Here is a 21,920-nt window from a genome sequence, read left to right on the forward strand (position 1 = left end):
ACTGGGACAAGCCCGCCGCTGTCCTCCGGGAAATCCCCGCTGCCTCAGCACGCAACCAGCCCAAGACAGCCCCGCAGTCCCCCCGCCCAGCCCCGACCAGGCTCCACACTCGGCCCTCACTCTGCACTCATCCGGCCCTGGGGGCCAGGTCCGCCCATAGCTCCGCCACAGAGGGTCACGCCTGCGCACTCTGATTGGGCGCCTCCAGAGGTGGGGCGGGCTGGCGGCGCGCGCCAGGTGCGGAGTAACCCTTAGCCGCTGCGCGCCCTTCACCCCTGAGCCAGCGTGGTTGATCGTCTGGCGCCTGCGCGGCCGGGGTCTCGGATTCTGGTCGCTCTGCAGTCTACGTGGGCTAGGTATCTCCAGGGTGGTGCACAGGATCTCTTTTCGGTAGGTGGGCAGCTTCGGGTCCAGGGCCTTGGGGACCCCACTGCTCGCTGAGCGCTTTGCTGTGAGCGTCTTCTGGTGGCACTCCCCACCCCCACGTGGCGCTGAGAGGCCCGAGGAAGTGGGGAGCTCCTTGTTAGTGCGTGGGGTGAGAGGGGTTGGGCGGCCGTGGCCTGGCCACACACAGATGCAGTAGAGGTGGGAACCTCAGTTTTACGCCTGCCGCACCCTCCTAAGCATTCTCTGGTTAAGTATTCAACATTTAAGCGCAGCCCTTCACCTGCTACAGTATTCTCATAAGAGAGCTGCTAATAGAGTGCTATCCTGTAGCCCATTTTACAGATGACGACGGTGAGGCTAGGGGAGAAGAGCCGACTTAGGCGCGACCCTGCAGCTAGCAAAATGGCACAACCCTCAATCGAACCGAGGCGCACTGAAGCCTGTGCGCTCAACTATTGCGTTAGTGGTCGTGCTGCTTCCGGAGTGTGCGACCCGCGTAGGGGAGGACTGCGCCTTGTCTGCACTCTGCCACCCCTGCTCGAGGAGACTGACGTCTCACTGTGGAGTCCTTGGCTCGGGTTCTGGAAGTCAAGTGAACCTTGGTCAGGCGAGCACTGCGCAGACACATGCCACCAATTAGGCAGGGTGCTGCTCTGGAAACAGCAGTTTAGATTGTTATGGAATCAAAGTTTTAATTTCTTATTTGAGGGAGAATGCAGTGGAGTGGGTAATTAGGCTTTTATTTAGTGCAGTGTGATGAAGAAGGGCTTTGGAAATAGAAGTAAAACAGTTCAGATTCTCTTTATTAGGTGACCTTAAACCACTCAGCTCTCTGAGCCTCAGTTTTCTCTTCTGTAGAGATCACAGAATCTCTACAGAAGACATGCAACAGGGTGGTTCCAGTTGTGACCAAGGCCCAGGGTCTGAGATTTGGAGCCATGGGGAGGCAGGTGACTTGGGTCTCTCTCCCAAAGCTTGAGGTGAGGATTATGGCACACTGTTATGCAGTGAGCAGCATCCCTCAGCCCAGTCAAGTTGGTGCATCACACTCAGGATCTTTGTCTTTCTTACTGTAATTCAGGATGCTGCTGGACATAATAGATTTAATTGACTTCCTAGACAAAATAGGTTATATCTATAATTGAGTTAATTGAAACAAGACAAAGAATCTTGTACTTTGAATGAAGAATTAAAACTTCTTTATGGTTAAAAAAAGTTAAATATGGACTTGAGGATATGAATTTAATGAAGGCATGGATTAAGTGCTCCATCTGGGGGATGCCTTGATCTGAGTGGCAGCAGTGTACAGGGGAGAGAACTCCAGGTGGGTGGGCAGTTGGTGGGGGGCACTGCTGGCCTGGGGAGGGAGTGATGGCCACCCATGCACTCTGGTGCCTGCACAGCCAGGGGTTAAGTTCACCTGGGGTTAAGAACTAAGTGTCACTTAGAAGTAGCATCTTGAATAAGGAAAATATTTGCAACCAGGCCAAAGGGCAGCAGATTGATACCCAGAAGTGAAGTGAGCGAGATGCAGAGGAAGGCGAGATGCTGTTCTTTTTCCTGAGCACTGTGGAACTGAATGCCTTCCAGAGCACCTGGTCTGTCTGACCCGCTCACAGGAGGAGGGTTCCACTGGACTTGAGTTATTCAGTGGTTGGTAGTCTTCTCTGTCACTTGCCACCCTCAAATCCCTTTTAACCTTGACTAGTCAATATTTTTTATTGTATATTTTCCATTACCATTTATCCCCTTTATAGCCCCCCCACCCCCACACACACATTAATATTTAAAAGAAGCTTTTCTCTTTGAGATCCTAACACCAGGAGCGCTGTTTTGACTCTGGTACTTTGGTGGGCCTACCACCTGCTGAGGGTGTGTATGTTGGCCCACACACAGGTGCACAGGTTGAATTGGCCATTCTTGAGAGCAGAGGTCAGCGTGGAAAAGCCATGGGCACAGCACCCAAACGATTTACATGCCTCTCCACCTCTGAAGGAAATGCAGGCCTGGCCAGCCACATTCAAGGCTGCCGGCTGGCCGGCCTGCCTGCCTGCCTGCCTGCTCTTGGCAAGGTGGTCCAGCTGTTGCCACATGTGTCCATTGCATTTACATACAAGTGCTTCCACCTTTGTTTTGCAGGAATGGCTGCATTTCTAATCTTGTGAGTGTGGTAAAATAATGGCTGCCTGAAAGCCCCAATTAGGAATTTCCTGGTTAGAGATTATTTTAGGAGCTCTACCAGAGATTAAGGAGGATCAGTGTAACTTGGGGCTATTGGACTATTTCATTTAATGAGTATTAAATAAAGTATAAATTAAATAATGTGCAAATTAAGTACAGTTTGTCTAGCAAATTATACTGTGTGTGTGCTTGTATAGAAACAACTATAACCTTTCTGCTGTGTTTCTCTTTACTCTCACACCACCACCACACTCATGACACTTCTAACAGCAGGTGTGTGGGGGTTTTCCACACATCAGCAGTTCAGTGACACCAGCTGGGTGTCTACAGTTCAATTCAGTCCTGGTAGTAACCTGGGTTAATTTAGTTCCATCGGACCACCCTCCTTCACGTGTCAATCACAAGGAGTATGTCCCCAGGTTCCCTGCAACTTCTGTCCAACTCGGCTATGAATTAGGTTCCCGTGACCCCCCTACTTGGATTCCATCATTTGTTAGAGCAGCTCACAGAACTCAGGAAGACCCTTAACATTTACCAGTTTTTTAAAAGATATGATAAAGGATACAAACAGCCAGAGCAAGGTCTGGGAGAGTCCTGAGCATGGGAGCTTCTGTTCCCGTGGAATTGGGGTGCGTCATTTCCCGGTGTAGATATGTTCACCCACCTGGAAGCTCTGCAAACCCCTACTATTGGGATTTCATGGAGCTTCCTTACATGGGTATGATTACCATCACTCCATTTCTAGCCCCTCTTGCCTCTGGGGACATTTGGGGGCAGGGCTGAGAATCCCAAGCTTCTAATCAGGGCTTGGTCTCTGGTGACCAGCCAGCCCATCCAGGAGCCACCTAGAGTCTGCATTAGAACAAGAGATGCTCTTTCTGCTCTTTTCACTTAAGAAATCACAAGGGTTGTAGGAACAGAGACCAATATGGATTTATTATTTCACAGTACTCTTGGGAAATGGGCTCTTTCGTAATGTCCTCTCCTAGCAGAGGCCCCTGGCTCTGTGTCCCCAGCACCCAGCTCTTGTCCTTCATGGCACTTTGCCCATTTCATCCTTCTGCATATAGTGCATTTGTTTGGTCTGGTACTCATCTTCCCCACTATGGAAGTCCCGTGAAGCCAGGACCTCAGTCTATTAGGTTCACAACTGTATTCTCAGTAGCAATGCAGCGGTGGCACAGAGAAGTCCTCAATAAATAGTTGTCGAATGAATCAATTTTGGGTGAAAACTTACCAAATTAATGGAAAACTACAGAAAAGCTGCCAACTGTTGATAAGGGAGTTTGGTTCCTGTACACATTTAAACTTTCACACTAGGGGAGATGCCACTGATCACAGATTCTTGTTCTTTGTAGAAACATGTTAAGAAATGTATGTTTTCCAGTATTTTAATGGGATATAGTTTTCTGATGAAAAATATCAACATGCAGCTCTGACCTATAATTCTTACAGGGGGGTTATATATAAGCAAGTGCATGCTTTGACTTACAGTTTCTGTAGGAACCCTATGGGTACTTAGAGCCTGTAATTGGGGGTTTTGAGTCTGACCTTCATGGCCAACTTGCCATGCAGCCCTGGGCTAAGATACTGTACTTCTCTGAGCCTCACTTCCTTTTTTTTTTAAAGATTTTATTCATTTGTTTTTAGAGAGGGGTAGGGAGAGAGAAAGAGAGGGAGAGAAACATCAATGTATGGTTGTCTCTCCAGCACCCCTCACTGGAGACCTGGCCCACAATCCAGGCATGTACCCTGACCGGGAGTCAAACTGGCAACCCTTTGGTTCACAGGCTGGTGCTCAATCCACTGAGCCACACCACCCAGGGCTCTGAGCCTCATTTTAATTCTGGAAAAATGGAAAAAAAATACCATGTAAGTCAGTAACTCATTTGCTCAGGCATTTGGCAAATATCAGCTCATGTCTGGCTGCACTGGATTCTGTGGGAGATTTAAAAAAATAAAGTAACAGCCCTGGCTGACATAGCTCAGTGGATTGAGCGCAGGCTGTGAACCAAAGGATCGCAGGTTCGATTCCCAGTCAGGACACATGACTAGGCACACTGATGTTTCTCTCTCTCTCTCTTTCTCCCTCCCTTCCCTCTCTAAAAATAAATAAGTAAAATCTTTTTAAAAAAATAAAATAAAAATAAAGTAACACACAGCCTGTGCCTTCAAGGGGGTGAATTTAGTTTGAGAGATAAGCCATACCCAGGAAGAGGCTAGTTGAGAAAAGGCAGCATTGAACTGTCTGTCGGCTGGGCCAGAGTTCCTAGGGAGCAGACATAGTTCTCATTACTAACAGGATAACAAGCTGACATCCGCAGTTCAGAAAGGAACCGGAAGTCCCACACTGTGGTTTTGCAATAGAATATCTTCATGTTTGCAGGGCAGTTCTGAGGGAAAGGGTAAAAAATAGTGTTGGTCCTTTAGCAACTCAGAGAACTGACAGGTTTCAATGAGCTTTGAGTAAATTTCATGTTGAAAGTTCTTCCATTTTTAGGCAACTTTGAACCAGTGCAATGGCGACTGAGGTCAACGGGGCTCCCAAGGATGCTGACCTGTGGCACTCGCACAATAAAATGCTGGCACAGCCGCTGAAGGACAACGACATAGAGGTGAGGTATATGGGGTCTTCATGGGTGTTCCTAAAAATACTTTATTCAGAATATCCTTGCAATTAGTACAGGAGTGCCAGATTTAGAGGCAGCATCTGACAAAGTGCTAAAGGCCCTTCCAGAGCAAATTTAAGTGGTCTCCAGTTTACAAAGTACAGAGTGCTGTGCTGGCTATGGGGGCTGTGGAGAGGGGTCACTGAGATTGGACCCTTTTGATACAATTCAGAGAGTACATTTAGACACCAAGAAGCAAGTTTTATAATGTATTTTTATAGCAGCTTCATACATGAGGTATCACTCAATTACCATACAAATTATCTATTTAAAATGCACAATTCGGTGGTTTTTAGTGAATTTCAGGACACTTTTGCCCTCCCACAAAGAAACCTCAAACCCGTTAGCAGTTACCTGACCAGGGTCCCAAACTGTAGGCGACCACTTGTCTCCTTTCTATTTTAGAGAAGAGAAGCCAGGAATAAGGTTCAGGGAGGAAAAACATGGCAAAATGTAGAAATAAAGATAACAAGATGGTATACGATTAAAAACTAGGTGAGACACTTATTTTAAGTATATCTGAGTTATCTATTTGGGTCATGGTCAGCTTCTGAGCACAAAACATGGCTCTCTATCAGTGGTTCTTCTCTTCACTAGGCTATGGCTTTGATCAGAGCAAGATGTTGGATTCCAAGATCCAGATGTTTGGCACCTGTTTTTTTCTTTTTTTATATATATTTTATTGATTATGCTATAACAGTTGTCCCATTTCCCCCCCTTCACTCCCCTCCACCCTGCACACCCTCTCCCACCACATTCCCCCCCTTAGTTCATGTCCACATGTCATACTTGTAAGTTCTTTGGCTTCTACATTTCCCATACTATTGTTCTTTTCTCATCAGGTTTACAACATCATTAAGAAGGAAAGCAAACGGCAGAGGGTTGGATTAGAGCTGATCGCCTCAGAGAATTTTGCCAGCAGAGCAGTTTTGGAGGCCCTGGGCTCTTGCCTAAATAACAAGTACTCTGAGGGGTACCCAGGCCAGAGGTACGTGAATGTTGTCAAAGGCCTGCTCTTACTTAGCGAGGTGACATCCCGAATCAGCATAGAATCCAAACCACTTGAGGACTCCTGTCCCCTCCTGCTCTCTGACATAACTTTTTTCTGGCGCCCAGCACGTGATGGCACTGGTGTTCTAGGAGCAGCTGGACTCAGGGTTACTTTAACAGTCCCTCTGGGGCTTTCTAGAATAACAAGCCAGTCCATGGAGGAGTATGGAGCTGCTGAAAGGTCATCCAGTCTCTGGAAGACGGTCAGTAAGTACTTATAGTGATGTTTGGAGGGTAATTGTTGCTGTCTCAGGATCTGTTTCAGGAGTGGCTCAGAAGTGGAAACTGAACCAGTGGTACTGGAAACCCTTTCTGTGCTATGAATGTTGGGTTTCCATATGAAGCGATTGCAGCCCACTCCTTCACCCTGAGAACCATGAGACAGTATATTCTTTTTTTTTTACAGTTGTCATCAGGCAAAAGTGATGATTACAGAATCTGATGCATGTTTTTTGCAAATGTGTACATCTGTGTTCCAAAGGACACAGGGCAGGGAGGGGCCCCTTGTAGCTGAACTGGCATTCTGTCCTGAGGTACCCTGAAGCTCTCCATAGAAGGGCCCAAAACCAGATCAACTCTTTGACTGCTCATCTTTCTCGTACTGTAAATAACTAACTTTTGCATTGTGCCTTGAAGGGTTCACTGGGTATTTTCACAATTAATATCATCTGATGCTCCTAGCAGCGTAGTAGGGAAAGTAGTGCTGTGTTCCCCATGTTAAAGATGGGAAAGCTAAGACTCACTCAAATTCAGTGGCCTGTCAAGTTTGCACACTGGGAGCAGAGCTGGGACTCGAATCCAGGTGTTTTCAAACTTGTGGCATGATCAAAACTATCTGGACTTTGTGCTTGGTTTCTGGTGCTTGAGCTCTTAAAACTCTTAGAATCGTTAGTGATGGGAATGTCTTTGTTTATTCACGGTGAGCATACCTGAGTTTGTGTTACAGAGGTGACTCTGGGGGAGGTCTTAGGGAAAGATCTCAATACAGTATTCATCAGCTTTTCCAGGTATATCCTTTCAGGGTCGTAGTCTCCACCGATTGGTTGGCACCAGGGCAGGGGGTCTAAACCACATGACGAGCTGTATGCCAGGGAAGGAAAGGCCACCCTGGGGACGAGGGTCTGGCAGCAGTTTTGCCCATTGCTAGGCACCCAGTGCCCTGGTGACCTTCTGTATCTGGCTGTAAATTGCTCAGCCAGTTCGTTCAGCTGTCTGTCTCAGTTTCCCCATTCCAGTTGCCAAGGAACTTTCCTAGCTTCTTATTAACCAGCCTCATTGTGAGTAAAATCCTTTCATTCCCCCTTTTTCCCTATTGTGGTAAAATAGGCATAGTAGAAAATTAGCACCTTTTAAATGCCCAGTTCAGTGGCATTAAGTACATTCACAGTATGGTGCCACCATCACCGCCATCCATCTCCAGAACTCTTTTGTTTTGCACAAAGCTCTGTACCCATTAAACAGCAGCTCCCACCAACAAGCACGCAAAAAGTTGCTCGAAGTCACTAGCATTAGGGAAATGCAGATCAAAAACACAATGAGATACCACCTCACAGCCATTAGGATGGCTGCTATCAAAAACAAAACAAGTGTTGGTGAGAACAGAGAGGAATTGGAACCCTTATGCACTGTTGGTAGAAATGTAAAACGTGCAAGCCACTGTGGAAAACAATATGGAGGTCCCTAAAAAATTAAAAATATAATTTACATATAACCCAGCAATTCCACTTCTGGGTATATACTGAACAGAATTGGAAGCAGGACCTCAAATAGATATTTGCACACCCATGTGCACAGCAGCATTATTTACAAGAGCCAATGGATGGGAGCAACCCAGGGGTCCACTAATGGACAAATGGACAAGCAAATGTAGTATATTCATACAATAGGATGTCATTCATCCTTAAAAAAGAAGGACATCCTATCACATGCTACTAGGGTGAATCTTAAGGACATTATGGTAAACGAAATAAGCGGGTCACAAAAAGACAAATACTGCATGAGCCCACTTATATGCAGTACTTAGAGTAGTCAGAATCATAGAGATGGAAAGTAGAGTGGTGGTCACTAGGGTCTGGGGGAGGGAGAAGTGGGGAGTTGTCATTCAGTGGGTGTAGAGTTTCAGTTTTGCAGGATGAAAAAGTTCTATCTGTTGTACAACGTGAATGCACTTTGCAATGTGAGGCACTTAACACTGCTTACTAAACTGTGTGCTTGAAAAGGGTTAAGATGGAGCCCTTGCAGGTATGTCTCAGTGTAGTCCCATAACTGAAAGGTTGTGGGTTTGATTCCCAGTCAGGACACATACCTAAGTTTCAGTTCTCATCCCTGGTCCAGGTGAGTACAATCCATGCCTGGGAGGCAACCTTCTCTCACATCAATGTTTTTTTCTCCCTCCCTTCCTCTTTCTCTAAAAGCAATGAAAAAAGCCCTGGCTGGCGTAGCTCAGTGGATTGAGCTCGGGCTGCAAACCAAAGTGTCGCAGGTTCGATTCTGAGTCAGGGTACATGCCTGGGTTGCAGGCCATGACCCCCAGCAACAGCACATTGATGTTTCTCTCTCTCTTTCTTTCTCCCTCCCTTCCCTCTCTAAAAAAATTAATAATAATAAATAAATAAATAAAAATAAATAAATAAAACCTTTAAAAAATTAGTTGAGTTGGTAAATTTTATGTTATGTTTTTTACTATAATAAAAAATGTATATTGCTCTGGCTGGTGTAGCTCAATGGATTGAGCACGGACTGCGAACCAAAGGATCGCAGGTTCAATTCCCAGTCAGGGCACATGCCTGGGTTGTGGGCCAGGTCCCCAGTGGGGACTACTTGAGAGGCAACTACACATTGATGCTTCTCTCTCTCTCTTTCTCCCTCCCTTCCCATCTCTAAAAATAAATAAAATCTTAAGAAAAAAGTATATGCATTTAATTTAAAAATTTTAAAGTGTTTTGTGACCATAAGGCATAAGTGTTAAACATTTTCTTTTGGGTTGAATTATGATTATTAGGATGTATACAGATAAAATGCATAAATGTATGATAAAATTTGGTAATTATTAAATGAAAAGTAAAATTTTATTAGCAGTGCGAAAAAAAACCCAAAAGCCAACAACTGTCTCCACCTGTCCCCCCATCCAGCCCCTGGTCAACCAGCATTCCATGTTCTGTCTCTGTAAATGTGACTACTCTTGGTACCTTACATAAGGGGGCTCATACAGTCACCACTGGCTTATTCACTTTGCACAATGCAAATGCACGCTTCGCCCATTTACCTCTTTCAGAATTTCCTTACAGATGAGGAGACATTTGTTCAGAGTTACAGTGTTTGGCACTGACAGAAGATGAGTCCTGTGAAGTCTGCACTGAGTCTCTCCCCTTTTGCTCTTCTGTCCCACCCCGGCTTTGCTGACCTCTCTGCCCCATGCCACCGTGGACCTAAGTCCCCTGCTTCTCTTACACAGGTATTACGGTGGCACTGAGTTCATCGATGAGCTGGAGACCCTCTGTCAGAAGCGAGCCCTGCAGGTCTATGGTCTGGACCCCCAGTGCTGGGGAGTCAACGTCCAGCCCTACTCAGGTAATCACCAGGTCTTACTAGGCCTGGGGCCAGTCTCCGGGGCTGATGTGCCTGGAGAGGAGTCCTAGGAGGACTGCCCATAAGCAGAAGTTACAAATAAGTGAAGCCCATCCTGCGCGTGCGCGCGCGCGCGCGTGTGTGTGTGTGTGTGTGTGTGTGGTTTTCTCCATGTCCTTGTCCCCTGTCTCTTCTCAGCCCTCAGAGATAGTGCCCTGTCCCTGACTATCCCCCTTTCCTTCCTCTCAAGGGGGTTTGTACAGAGGGTGCCAGGAAGGTGTGGTTGTTACCAGTCCAAAGTCTGAGTGCCCCACCCTTTGAAAGGCCAAAGCTCAGAGTTTGGAGAAAAGATTTATTGATCCAGAAGGTGCCAAGATGAGATGGGACACCTAATTCTCAGATTAGGTTCTTTTATGTGAAGGGAAGGGAAAATGGGAAGGGCTGTTTTTGTAAAAACTCCAGCCCCAAGCAATTTCCTCTCATGATTATCATGTCTGAAGCTAGCTGTAAGCTTGGGAGCTGTGGAAATAACAGGGATTGGAGCCAGAGGGAGTCAGAGAGGAGCATGTCACTCTGTTACATCATGGTAGACATCTGTTCCAGCCACTTCTGGTTGGTGCCCTAGTGGCCAAGCTTGGGGTCCTGCTGGCTGCCTCATGGGCAGAAGCAATGGTGCCTCTTCTGGTCTGCCCGGCCCAGGGTCCCCTGCCAACTTCGCAGTGTACACCGCCCTGGTGGAACCCCATGGACGCATCATGGGCCTGGACCTGCCTGATGGAGGCCATCTGACCCACGGGTTCATGACAGATAAGAAGAAAATCTCTGCTACGTCCATCTTTTTCGAATCTATGCCCTACAAGGTAAGAGCGCCCCTCTGCATAGCTCTGTAGCCTGTCTGCTCAGAAAGCCTCCAGTTCTCATGTTTGGCTGTCCTGGTAGGAATCCGTTTTGTTCACCTGGCACTACAGGAGTCTCCACCTTTCACTATTTGTCATTTTCCTGCCATGGGGACTCCTTGGACATGCAGGGCAAGCTGGGGACAGTTGGGAGGGACACAAGGGACTGAGCTGAGGCACAGAGCAGGGCTGGAGAGGCAACTGCAGAGGAAGTTCCAGCCACAGCAGGGGTACTGACTGCTCCAGAACTAGGGGGCAGTGACAGCTGGGATGACAGTTCCAGCAGCCAGGTGCACCATGCCTGGACCCCTAGTGACAGCAGCTGTGTCCCTAGCTTCAGCTCTAGAACCAGCAGCCCACCATCAGCGCCTAGTCTGCTCTCCTTAGCCCAGTCAGCCAGGCTGTGTGCACACGTGGGGCTGACATGTGCCTGTGTGGGGCCCTGCTCATCTGTAAACAGTTTGGTCAAAACAATGCATGTAAGATTCATGGGCTCATGAAGGGCCTAGTGACTTACCTATAAAGATAATTAAAGGGATGGGTAGAAAAGAGATAACTTGCAGGCTTGTTCATGGTATACTCCGTGTACAGGATGATTCTTTCTCATGTCCAGAAACTATCTCCTTGTGGTGTGTATTGATGATGGGCTGTTCATGGTTACTGTCACATGTCCCACCATTAGCAAAGTTGTCAGACATGATTTTATCCTTTTAAGAAAATCAAGCCATTGCTCTCTCTCTTGGTATTCGTTGGTCATTGCTGCATGTCCTTGATTGTTTGCTGTTTTTATTCTTAACCTTTGTCTCAGTTCTAGTATTTGCACATAAGCTTTTTGTACACGAATGACAGTTCATTTCTCTTCATGGAAAGCCTTGGCGTTTCTGGTCACAGATATTGCATTGGCCAACGCTCACCTTGAAGATGGATTTTGAAACATGATAGTAGTAACACAGTGCTCTGTCTTTGCACTTAGACCACAAAAGCCGATATTCCTACAGTTTCTTTTACAGTGAAAAAAATGGTGGCAGGGCAATCAGCAACTTGCTTTCCATCCTTAGACAAGCCCTCTGGGGGCCTTACGCTTTTTGGCCTGGTGTCAGCTGTTACTGAAGCATCTTCCTGGCATTAGCAAGCCCGGGGCTGCACCTGTTTCCCTGCAGCCACCCCTGTCTTTGACAGGCACTATGCAGGCTGTAGCCCTGTGAACGCAGTGGGGACGCCCCGCCCACTGGTGGCCTTGGGCTCTGGCCTAAATAACACTCTATTCTGAATAACACTCAGAGAGCCCAGCACAGAGGCTCTCTCTTCCTGGCGCTCTTCTGTTGCTGGTCCTTTCACAAGCACACTGGCTGTCATTACTGTAACATTTTTTTATGTGTTTTTAACTTTCTCTCAATAAGGTTTTATGTAGAGGTCTTGTACATCTTTTGTTAGATATTTTATGGCTTTTGAAACTATGTAATGATATAATTATTAAAATTTCATTTTCTATTTTTTGTTGCTTATATATATGGATATTATTGAGTTTTGGTTTTTGACCCTACATTCAGTGACCTTGCTAAATTCAGTTACTAATTCTAATAGCTTGCCTCCAGAGTCGGATTTTTCCAGGTACACAATAGTGGTGATGTCAGCTTTTTTGTTTTCTCATCCTTATGCCTTTATTCCTTTTTCTGGCCTCATTGTACTTGGACTGAAAGTGCTGTTGGCAGGCACTTTGTCTCATTCCTGAAGGTAACTGTGTCTTTGCTTGTCCACCACTCCTATGTCATTCAGGAGTGGCTTTTTCATTTCTTCTCATCCTAGGAGAGCCCTCCGGGCAGGGGCTCACTTCTCCCCCTGGGACCCCTCAGGGCATCGTGGGTCCGGGAGCGATACTCACTTGTCTGCCCCACTTGTGCAGGCTGAATACTCTCGTATCACACCTCACCCTCAAGTCCTGGCCTGGGACATCTTTCCCGTTTTCATGGCAGAGAGGAGCAAACAGCTTTGGGCATGTGGAAGAAGTCATCTTGTCCTTGATGGCTGGTGCAAGTTTAGGTGGGACGGCAGGCAGGCTGGAGAGGGCAGCCTGAGCTCTGTGTCCATGGCATTCCACAGGTGAACCCAGACACTGGCTACATCAACTATGACCAGCTGGAGGAGAACGCCCGCCTCTTCCACCCGAAGCTGATTATTGCAGGTGACAAACGGGGCAGAAAACAGCTGTCTTAGTCCCAGTCCTGAGCCTCTTACAAAGCCAAGATATGACGGTGTTCCCCACCCCATCCTTGCTCCCTGCTGGTTTCTACTTTGGGTAGCTGAGCTTCTTGGATCTAAGTATATTCTTTTCTTTCAGGACAGATGCCTGTCTTGTCAACATTAGTACTAGGTGGAATAAGATGTGAGGCTGTCCTCAGAGAAGCATCTAGAAATGTTCATTCTTGACTAATCGGGGATGGTAATAATAGTTGGGGGTCATCCTGACTACCATGACATTGAAGAGGCAGAGATCAGAGTGGTTGCCTTTAGCACAAAGATGTTTTTCAAGAATATTCTTCATTTCCTTTTTCAGATTTTAGAGGGAGGAATCTCTAAGCTTTCAAATATATATGTCCAGAGGCCACCTTGCAGCCGACCCTCGGTTGGCCATGGGTATCTCTGACAACAGTATCACCTTTGCCATCTTAGGAACCAGCTGCTACTCCCGAAACCTGGATTACGCTCGATTGCGGAAGATTGCTGATGACAATGGGGCGTATCTCATGGCCGACATGGCACACATCAGTGGGCTGGTGGCGGCTGGCGTGGTGCCCTCCCCCTTTGACCACTGCCATGTGGTGTCCACCACCACCCACAAAACCCTGAGAGGCTGCCGGGCCGGCATGATCTTCTACAGGCGAGGTGTGCCCCTGGGTGTGGGGTGCTGGCAGTGGCTGGGTGTTCACATTTAATTTAGGAAGCTGTGGGAAGTGCTCATCTGGGGTCCCTTGAAGACATTAGGACCCGAGAGAGCTCCTTAGGAGGGGACAAAGATAGGCTTTATAGAAGGGACCTAGAAAGAAACCCTGAGCACAGCTCTCTGGGTGCTGGGAGAGGAGGAAGGCTGTTGTGCTGGGTGCCAGCATTCTTTGGCTCAGCGAATCCTCCTTGTGAGGAGGCTGTCGGGATGAAAGGAAGGACATGCATGGCTGGGCAGGCTACCAGAAGGCCTCGCAGTACAGCGTTATTTTGGTGAACTTGCTGTAGTCCACCATGTTTCTCTTAAAGACTCACACTAATCAAACCCTAAGGCATTGATGTATAAGTCATAGTGCCAGTTTTATTATCTTAGTAAGGAATTTCTCTCTCCAGTAATGGAATGCTTATAGACCACAGGTATGTAGGTGTTCCCACTATTTTGGGATTCCCATACCTGAGAAAGCCAGAGTGGTGATCAGGCCTCATTCAGCCCAGGGTGGGCCCTGGTGCATGAGCCTGGCATCAGCAGAGAAAGCAGCCCTCTGGAGACTGGATTTCTCTCTACCCCCGAATCAGGGGCTCCAAGCCCCTAGACACACCCATGTACCCACTGGAAGCCCCTAAACTCCTCTGAGGGCCTTCAGGTGGGTTGCAGGTTCTGCGACCCGTAGCCCTTCCCACCAGCCTGGGAGATGCCGTTTTTCTCCCTGGGTGCCCTGGCTCATTGGACCCAGCCAGCCAGTGCAGATGTTGGCTGTGCCCACATTCACTGTGGTCTTGGGCTGGTTGTGCACCCACTTTGTGCCTCGTTTCCTCACTCTAGAGTAGAGATCATAACAGTACCAGTTTCTTTAGACCACTCTTGTGAGGATTCAACGAATTAATTTAGGTGAAGTGCTTAGAGTAGTTCTGGCTCACAAGAAGCTCTATAGTGACATTAGTAGTTGCTATTGCTGATTATTAACTTTTACTCCAAAAGGAACCTTCCTTATCCCCTTATCTAGCCACATGGGTCTTGTTTCCCTCAAAGCAGTCATCTTAGAAGGCTGCTCTTTGACACTCCTTTGAGGAAGTATGCACAAGGAGTGTTCTTCGTTTCAATCTCTTTGGAGAGAAATTTTCACTTTTTCATTTCACCTGTGAAAGGGTGGTCTGCCCATGCTTGGAAATGCGCCCCCTCTCTGCCCGATGGCATTTCACACCAGGGCTCACCTCCAGCAGTAGAGGCCAGGCTTGTGCTGAGTGCCCCCCTAGCCAGCCTGGGTTTGAGTCCAGGCAGGGAGAAAACAGAGGTGACAGCCTATCTGTTCTGATGTTTTTCTTCACCTAGGAGTGTGCAGCGTGGATCCCAAAACTGGCAAAGAGATCCTGTACAACCTGGAGTCGCTCATCAATTCTGCTGTGTTCCCAGGACTGCAGGGAGGCCCCCACAACCACGCCATTGCTGGTAAAACATCACCAAACCCATCTTGAACCCTCGGACGGTGTACCTCCCCCTGGCGGGCCCTTTGCAGTCAGTCTGAGGGTTCTCCTGCTTTTGTTCATCTTGTGGCCTCTCACTCCAGTCTCACCTGCCCACCAAAGTTGGTGCCAGGACTTCCACGCTGGGGATAAACTAGAGGAATATCTCTGTCTAGGAGATCTAACACGGGAGACAAGGGGAACTCATGACTGTGTAAGGTAGGGACATGGGTAGCCACTCCTAGGCAAAACTGAGGGGCAGGCACATTTTGTGGGTAGCCCTCTTTAGGAAATAACAGGGAAGGAATTTGACAACTGGAAGAAGGCATAGCAGGGGAGTGCGATGATCAAGGACAAAATGCCTCTCCCCTGACATCCTGTCCTCCAGGGGGGAAGAGGCACCTGTGTCTGACCCTAGCATCCTGGATTGCAGGGCTGCACCTGCAGCCCCTGGATCTGTCTGACTCCACAACCTCCCAGCACACGGTCATTGACTGATTCCTCCTCTCTACAAGTGGCTTAGGAAATCTGTGATGATCTCAAGAGTTATTCCACTGTCTTCTTCGGAACAAAGCAATTGCTAGAAGAGCCCAGGACAAAGGTGTAATTTCTCCATCAAGAGAGGCACTAGTGTTTCCAAAAAGGGGAGAGGAGGACACAATGAATGAGGAACTTAGGCACCAGAGCATGGGGCAGGGCATCCACCAGGGTGTTTTCTATTATATTCCCCTTTTGTACCTTCAAGCTCAGCACCTGCAGTTCCTTCAACCCTCAGATGGTGGCATTACCTAGCCTCTGGCTGCTCTGGGCCTTTTCCAGTCATTTCCACATACACTGATTGGAGGCCTCTGTGGCGGGTCTTGGGCACATGAATTTTGCATTCGCCTCCATTTTCTGTGCCTCATAGGCAACCCTCAGGACTGAACACTGGGCACCAGAGCAGTCTGGATGTGCAGGGCAGAGCAGGCCTCACCTCTCACCTGGACTCTGATCTGAAAGATCTGCATAACTTGGCATCGAAGCATCAGCTTTCAGGGCAACTAAGCAATCGTTTTCACATATCAAGCTTTAAAATGACTCAAATCTATCTTGCCTAAGAACAACTTTGCTGTGATCATTTTATTAGCACAAAACTTCTGTGCCTGGAAGAAAGGCTACCTCAAAAGCACCTCCTCCAATAGAAGAGGTCTGGAGGTTTAGCCAGGTAACTGTGGGGTTAGAAATATGTCAATGCCCTGGCTGATGTGGCTCAGTGGATTGAGCGCTGGCCTGCAAACAGAAAGGTCGCTGGTTCGATTCCCAGTCAAGGCACATGTCTGGGTTGCGGGCCAGGGCTCCATTTGGGGATGTGCGAGAGGCAAAGGATCGATGTTTCTTTCACACATTGATGTTTTTCTCCCTCCCTTCCCCTCTTCCTAAGAAGCAAATAAAATATTTTAAATAAATATATATATAACAAGGATATATATATATGTCATTGTTGTTGGGGGGACAGGTGAATGTAATCTGTGCCTTTCCGTGACACTGAAAAGCAAGGAAGTCTGGGTGGAAACATGTATTTTGTCTGTCTTTTGATCCCGCCCTTCCTACTTAACCCATTGTCTCTTCCTGCCAGGGGTCGCCGTGGCTCTGAAGCAAGCCCTGACTCCAGAATTCAGACTTTATCAGTGCCAGGTGGTGGCCAACTGCAGGGTTCTGGCTGAGACTTTGATGGAGCTGGGCTACAAAGTAGTAACAGGTACCAACAGAAACTTGGGGGGCACCCACAGACCCCAGGCTGTGACCCTACTCCTTGTAGTTGCACACAGCCTCACACCGTGGCTCACCCAGTCAGTGTGTGTCTGCAGGCTGGTGGCTGTGGCACTGTGGCTGCAGGTGCGATACGAGTTGGGACCACGTCCAGAGGAGCAGGTGCTGAGTGAGATGGCCTTTCCCGGTGAAGGCCTTGCTCAGAGGTGCCGTCCACCTTGGTCACTGTGGGCTCACACAGTTAGGATAGCACAGTTTTTCTGGCAGACAGTGTACTTTGTTATCTTTGCTCACATGGCTGCCATGTGTGCTAGCAGTAGGTGGTTCAGGAAGGTGGGTCCTGGTGCCCTGTAGAGCAGGTGCCTACTCTGCCTGCTGCCCTCTGTGAGGGTTACACCAAGCCTTGCGAATGGCAGAGCTGGGGCAAACACCATCTTCTCAGCAGTCCTGGGTATCTCCTCTTTTCTATTTTGTTTCACTTCCTTTCTGTGCTTTCTCCTTCATCCTCCATGTCTTCCAGTAACAAAGCCCCAGGAATCTCAGTCATCACAAGGATTTAGGCCACATTCCCTTTGGCTATAGACAGCTCTGGCAACTCTGCTGCTTGGAGCCTCCCAGGGAGTCTCTCCCTTCCTGAGCTCCCGGGCCTGTGATCCCGCCTTGTTTACTCTTCTTGTCTGAAGACTTGATGCTGGCAGCTGAAGCAGATTGTGGTGAATATGACTGCTGCCAGCATTTCTGCATACCGGCCTCGTGCCCAGCACTGGCCAAGCACTATGTAGGGCACCTTACTTACCCCTCACGACAGCCTTGTATATTGTTGGTCATATTTTACAAATGGGCATCTGAGCTTCCACAGTGTCAAGCTGCCTGACTAATGCCACATGATTAGTAGTGGGAGGCTGTGGGGACTGTGACTTAAGCTCTGAGCTGTGGGTCCAGAGCTAAGCATTAACTCAGCTCTCATACATCTTGGAAGTTATTGTTGTTGCCTGTCAATGACTTGGTATTAATGAGAGTTCAAAGTGGAGAGATCCAGGTATTTGAAAGACTTCTGGGTGACCTTGGGCCAATTCCAGAATGTTGTTACTGTAAATGGAACAACTGTTGGCTACTCTGGTGCTGCCTCAGAGGGAGGCTTGAAGATTGATTTCAGAGATGTGTGGGAGCTTCCCAAGTGATTTGTCAAAGGAAACAGAAGCCATGGATGTCACTGAGCAAGCTGTCTCTCCCCAGACAAGCTTTCAGGCCCTTTGCTGGAGCAGTGATGATGCAGTGTGCTGGGTCATTGCAGTGGGCTGTGTGGTCATTCTCCCCTCAACCTCACAGCCGACCTCTGCATCAGCAGGCACCCTTTTTACACTGTGCTGTCCTCTGTCAAACTCTCAGGTCCTGCAGCATCTTTTCTTTACAGGTGTTTTAAAGCCTTCCAGGACACGTAGTGCGGCATTCACCTTTCTGACCCTATCTGCTTTAGCTCTTTCCTCCCCACCCCTCATTTCTGAAGAAGAGGTACATTCCTTCACTTGGCATGGAATTGACCATCTGCATTCCTACATGTCCAACTTGGTTTCCAGGTGGTTCTGACAACCATTTGATCCTCGTGGATCTCCGTTCCAAAGGCACGGACGGTGGCAGGGCTGAGAAGGTGCTAGAAGCCTGTTCTATTGCCTGCAACAAGAACACCTGCCCAGGTAAGAATACCCCTTGGTTTTCTCTTCCACACCTCTCCTGTCTGCATTTAAAGGCAGAGGTACAGCTGATGATAACTGGCTTTGCGGACAAGCATCAGCTGACTAGGGGATAAGTACACCTTGCCAAACAGGAGCTAAGTTGTGGCTCTCTCCTGGACCACTCTTTCTAACAGGCTGTAACCTTGCCAGGGACAGGGGATTGAGGGGGAAGGCTCTGGATGAGGGAGGCAGGGGCCCTGGAACACAGGCTGGATTTCTCCACAGGTTTTTCCTCAGGTACGGCTGTTGCAATCCAAACCCAGACAGATGCTAGACTCACTTGTAGGAGCAAAGGCCACATCACAGTCAAAATGTGCTCACTGCGTGTGCCTTGGCTTCCACCTCTAGTGTGGAAATCACCTGTGCTCTTCAATCCAACCGCCATCTGCAGGCCTGTTCTTTTTGTACAAGTGCCCCTTTGTAGTGCACAGTGGTCAGTGGTGAGTTTGGGTGCGACCCAAATATTACACAGAGCCTATTTATGTTGAAGGTGACAAAAGCGCACTGCGGCCCAGTGGGCTGCGACTGGGGACCCCAGCACTGACATCCCGCGGACTTCTGGAAAAAGAGTTCCAAAAAGTAGCCCTCTTCATTCACAAAGGTAAGGATGTGGGTTTGGAAGTCTGCCACATCATATTGTGTGTATGAAGTCTTTGGACAGTTGAGACCCAGCCACTGAAGGAAATTTCTGTGCCAAGGATGAGTGCTGGGGACAGGAGACAACAGACATCGCTAGCAAACCATCTGGTCTGAGGCATTTATGAACTTGTCCTGACCAAGGAAGGGCTTGCACAAGAATAATTTCTGGTATCAATGTTAGTACCTACAGCTGTCATGCCCCCAGGTGGGGTATTTGGGTTTTGGGTGTGTCTCATAGCCCCAGAGGACTCATTTGTCTCTGCCACACAGGGATAGAACTGACTCTGCAGATTCAGAACGACGTTGGTGTCAAGGCCACCCTGAAGGAGTTCAAGGAGAAACTGGTAGGGGATGAGAAGCACCTTAGCAGCATCAGAGCTCTCAGGGAGGAGGTGGAGAGCTTTGCAGCTCTTTTCCCTCTGCCTGGCCTGCTTGATGCCTAGAGGAGCCACCAGGACTGCCCGAGGCACTTACCCAAGGACACAGTGCCCTTCCCAGGAGAGAAGCACCGCCCTACACAGGATCTGGTCAACTTCTCTACGCTGAGGGTTTCTTTGGGACTTTTCTCATGTTATCTTTACAAATCAAAATCTGTTTAAGCCTCATTGTTAGTTAAGTCTGGGACAAATTATTAAGTTTAAATCTGAATCTCACTACTATATGTATCATTATTCTGGAAAAATGAAATATTATTTAGCCTTAATTCATTTAAACAGTGGGGTAGGGCAGAGCTATTGGGAAGATTTCAGTAATTTTACTCACCCTTCTCATAGAGATATTGGGTTTCCTCCAACTCAATGAAGCAAATAAGAAACATAAGTTCATAGCTTATAAAAGCTACCCATATTTTGTTACCTGGTGGGATGCCAGAGAACTGAATTATGACCTTACAACTGAAGAGGGAAATTCTCCTTAAGCTTCTGCTATGTGCTTTCAATCAGAATTCTAAGTTAGACAAGTCTATATAAGGTGCCACCCACTATGTGGATTTCTCTATTAGCAACTCAGTATGCTGCAGAAATGGTCTTCACCATCCCCCCTGGGCAGGCTGGAGGGCCTGGGGCACCTGATCCTCTCTCGCTCTCAGAGTCAGCCACAGGCTCCCCTGCCTTGTTGAGAGAACTCCCTTCTGTAATCAGGAAGCCAAATGTCACCTTCCCAAAGAAATTTTATTTTTCATAAAGCTGAAGTGCAAAACATAAATGACCATTTTTAATAAGCACAGATTTTTAACCACAGAATGTCTACAAGAATTATAGCTTTAAAAAATACAACCAATTTTTATATTTCAAAAATAACTCAAATAAATTAATTTCTTAAAAAGTACACTTCTCATACTATTTGTTTGGCATTTACTCTGGTGCAGCCATACCTACGAGCTGCTGTCACACACGCCTGTTATACTCTCACCCTCGTCACTGTGACAACCGCAGCTCATGTGGTGAGCTCAGGTTCATATTCACAAATATGGACAAACATGCAGTAATAAAATACTTTTCAAAAAAATAACAAGATTTCCTTACAGACTATGCTTTTCATTGCAACCTTAAAGGTGGCATTTCTCTCAGCTCGACTTGTGTAGCCAGCCAGCATTGGGCAGTCAGTGGGTGGAGCCCTGTGGTCTGCCTGGAAGGCACCTGTGGCCTAGGGTCCACTATATTGGCACTTACCCCAACCCAGGGGGGACAGCTGCTAGTCTCTCTGGGTGTGGGTGACGACACACCAGTGCCCACATCTATGCCTCAATTTGGGAGCTGTTATGCTGTTAAAAAAAATCCTTTCAAGGGTTTGACTCCTCCCCAGATCAAGACGAAAGGGCATTCTAAGACCCCGTGTAGCCTCCATGTTGGAGCTGAACACTCATTCCCAGGGAGCCAGGGCCCCATGCCAGCAGCCTAGTTCACTGCAAAGTGCTCATTCCATCCTTCCTACTTCCTCCTTTCCATGTGCATAACTAAACCTCAGTAGATAAGGCCACATTAGGTCAGTGCCCAACAGAGAAAGGGCTCCAGAAAACTTGGTGTGCTCCAACCTTACCAGCCGAGACTGTTTCTGCTTCTAGCCAGTAACAACTTGATGCTTTTTCCTTTTTGCAGTCCGTTACCACCATTATCACTTATAAAAGATTCCAGTTTTTTCACTATCACAGTATTAGAGAAAAGCCAGGCAGCTGGGTGGTTTGATTGAAAGCATGAACTAAAATCACTTTCTTAGGTGCTCTCCAGGGAAATGGGAGGTAACATCTGATTGCTGGCCTGGCAGGGGGAGGGGCATCAGTGCCTATAAAGGCCATCCACACCTACCATGGGCCCCCCACCAGTTAAGTGCTACCACGTCAACAGCAAAAGGCCCAGGGAGGCAGGGCATGTTATCTGGCAGAAGTAAGTGGTCAGTGAACATGCAAGATCCTCCACTGCTCTTGGCCAACAGATGCATCACTGAAACAAACAGGCCTGGCATTTAGGGTAGAATCTATGGGCCTTCCTCAGATTTGAAATGTTATTTGTTTGGGGTTGGAATCTATTACACTTTGTACTAATTTGAAATAAAAGTTAAAAGCTGGTTGGAAATGACAGGTGAGCTATCATGGCCCATTTCCAGATTCTGGTACAACATGTGTTAACTTCAGCTATCACAGTCAATTATGG

General features: G+C 47.7%; 1 protein-coding gene across 1 annotated transcript; it reads left to right on the top strand.

The window, feature by feature from the left end:
- The first annotated feature begins 233 nt into the window (after positions 1-233).
- On the top strand, positions 234-21,845 carry SHMT1 (serine hydroxymethyltransferase 1). Its single transcript, XM_045824117.1, has 12 exons — positions 234-390; positions 5,069-5,183; positions 6,080-6,225; positions 9,742-9,857; positions 10,554-10,714; positions 12,851-12,932; positions 13,421-13,633; positions 15,021-15,137; positions 16,767-16,889; positions 18,478-18,594; positions 19,124-19,234; positions 19,543-21,845. The coding sequence occupies exons 2-12, from the start codon at positions 5,088-5,090 to the stop codon at positions 19,713-19,715; spliced, it is 1,455 nt and encodes a 484-aa protein (XP_045680073.1). The 5' UTR covers positions 234-390; positions 5,069-5,087; the 3' UTR covers positions 19,716-21,845.
- Positions 21,846-21,920: the final 75 nt, after the last annotated feature.

Source organism: Phyllostomus hastatus, unplaced genomic scaffold, assembly GCF_019186645.2.
Source record: "Phyllostomus hastatus isolate PE091 unplaced genomic scaffold, TTU_PhHast_1.1 phas_scaffold_55, whole genome shotgun sequence".
Lineage (NCBI taxonomy): Eukaryota > Metazoa > Chordata > Mammalia > Chiroptera > Phyllostomidae > Phyllostomus > Phyllostomus hastatus.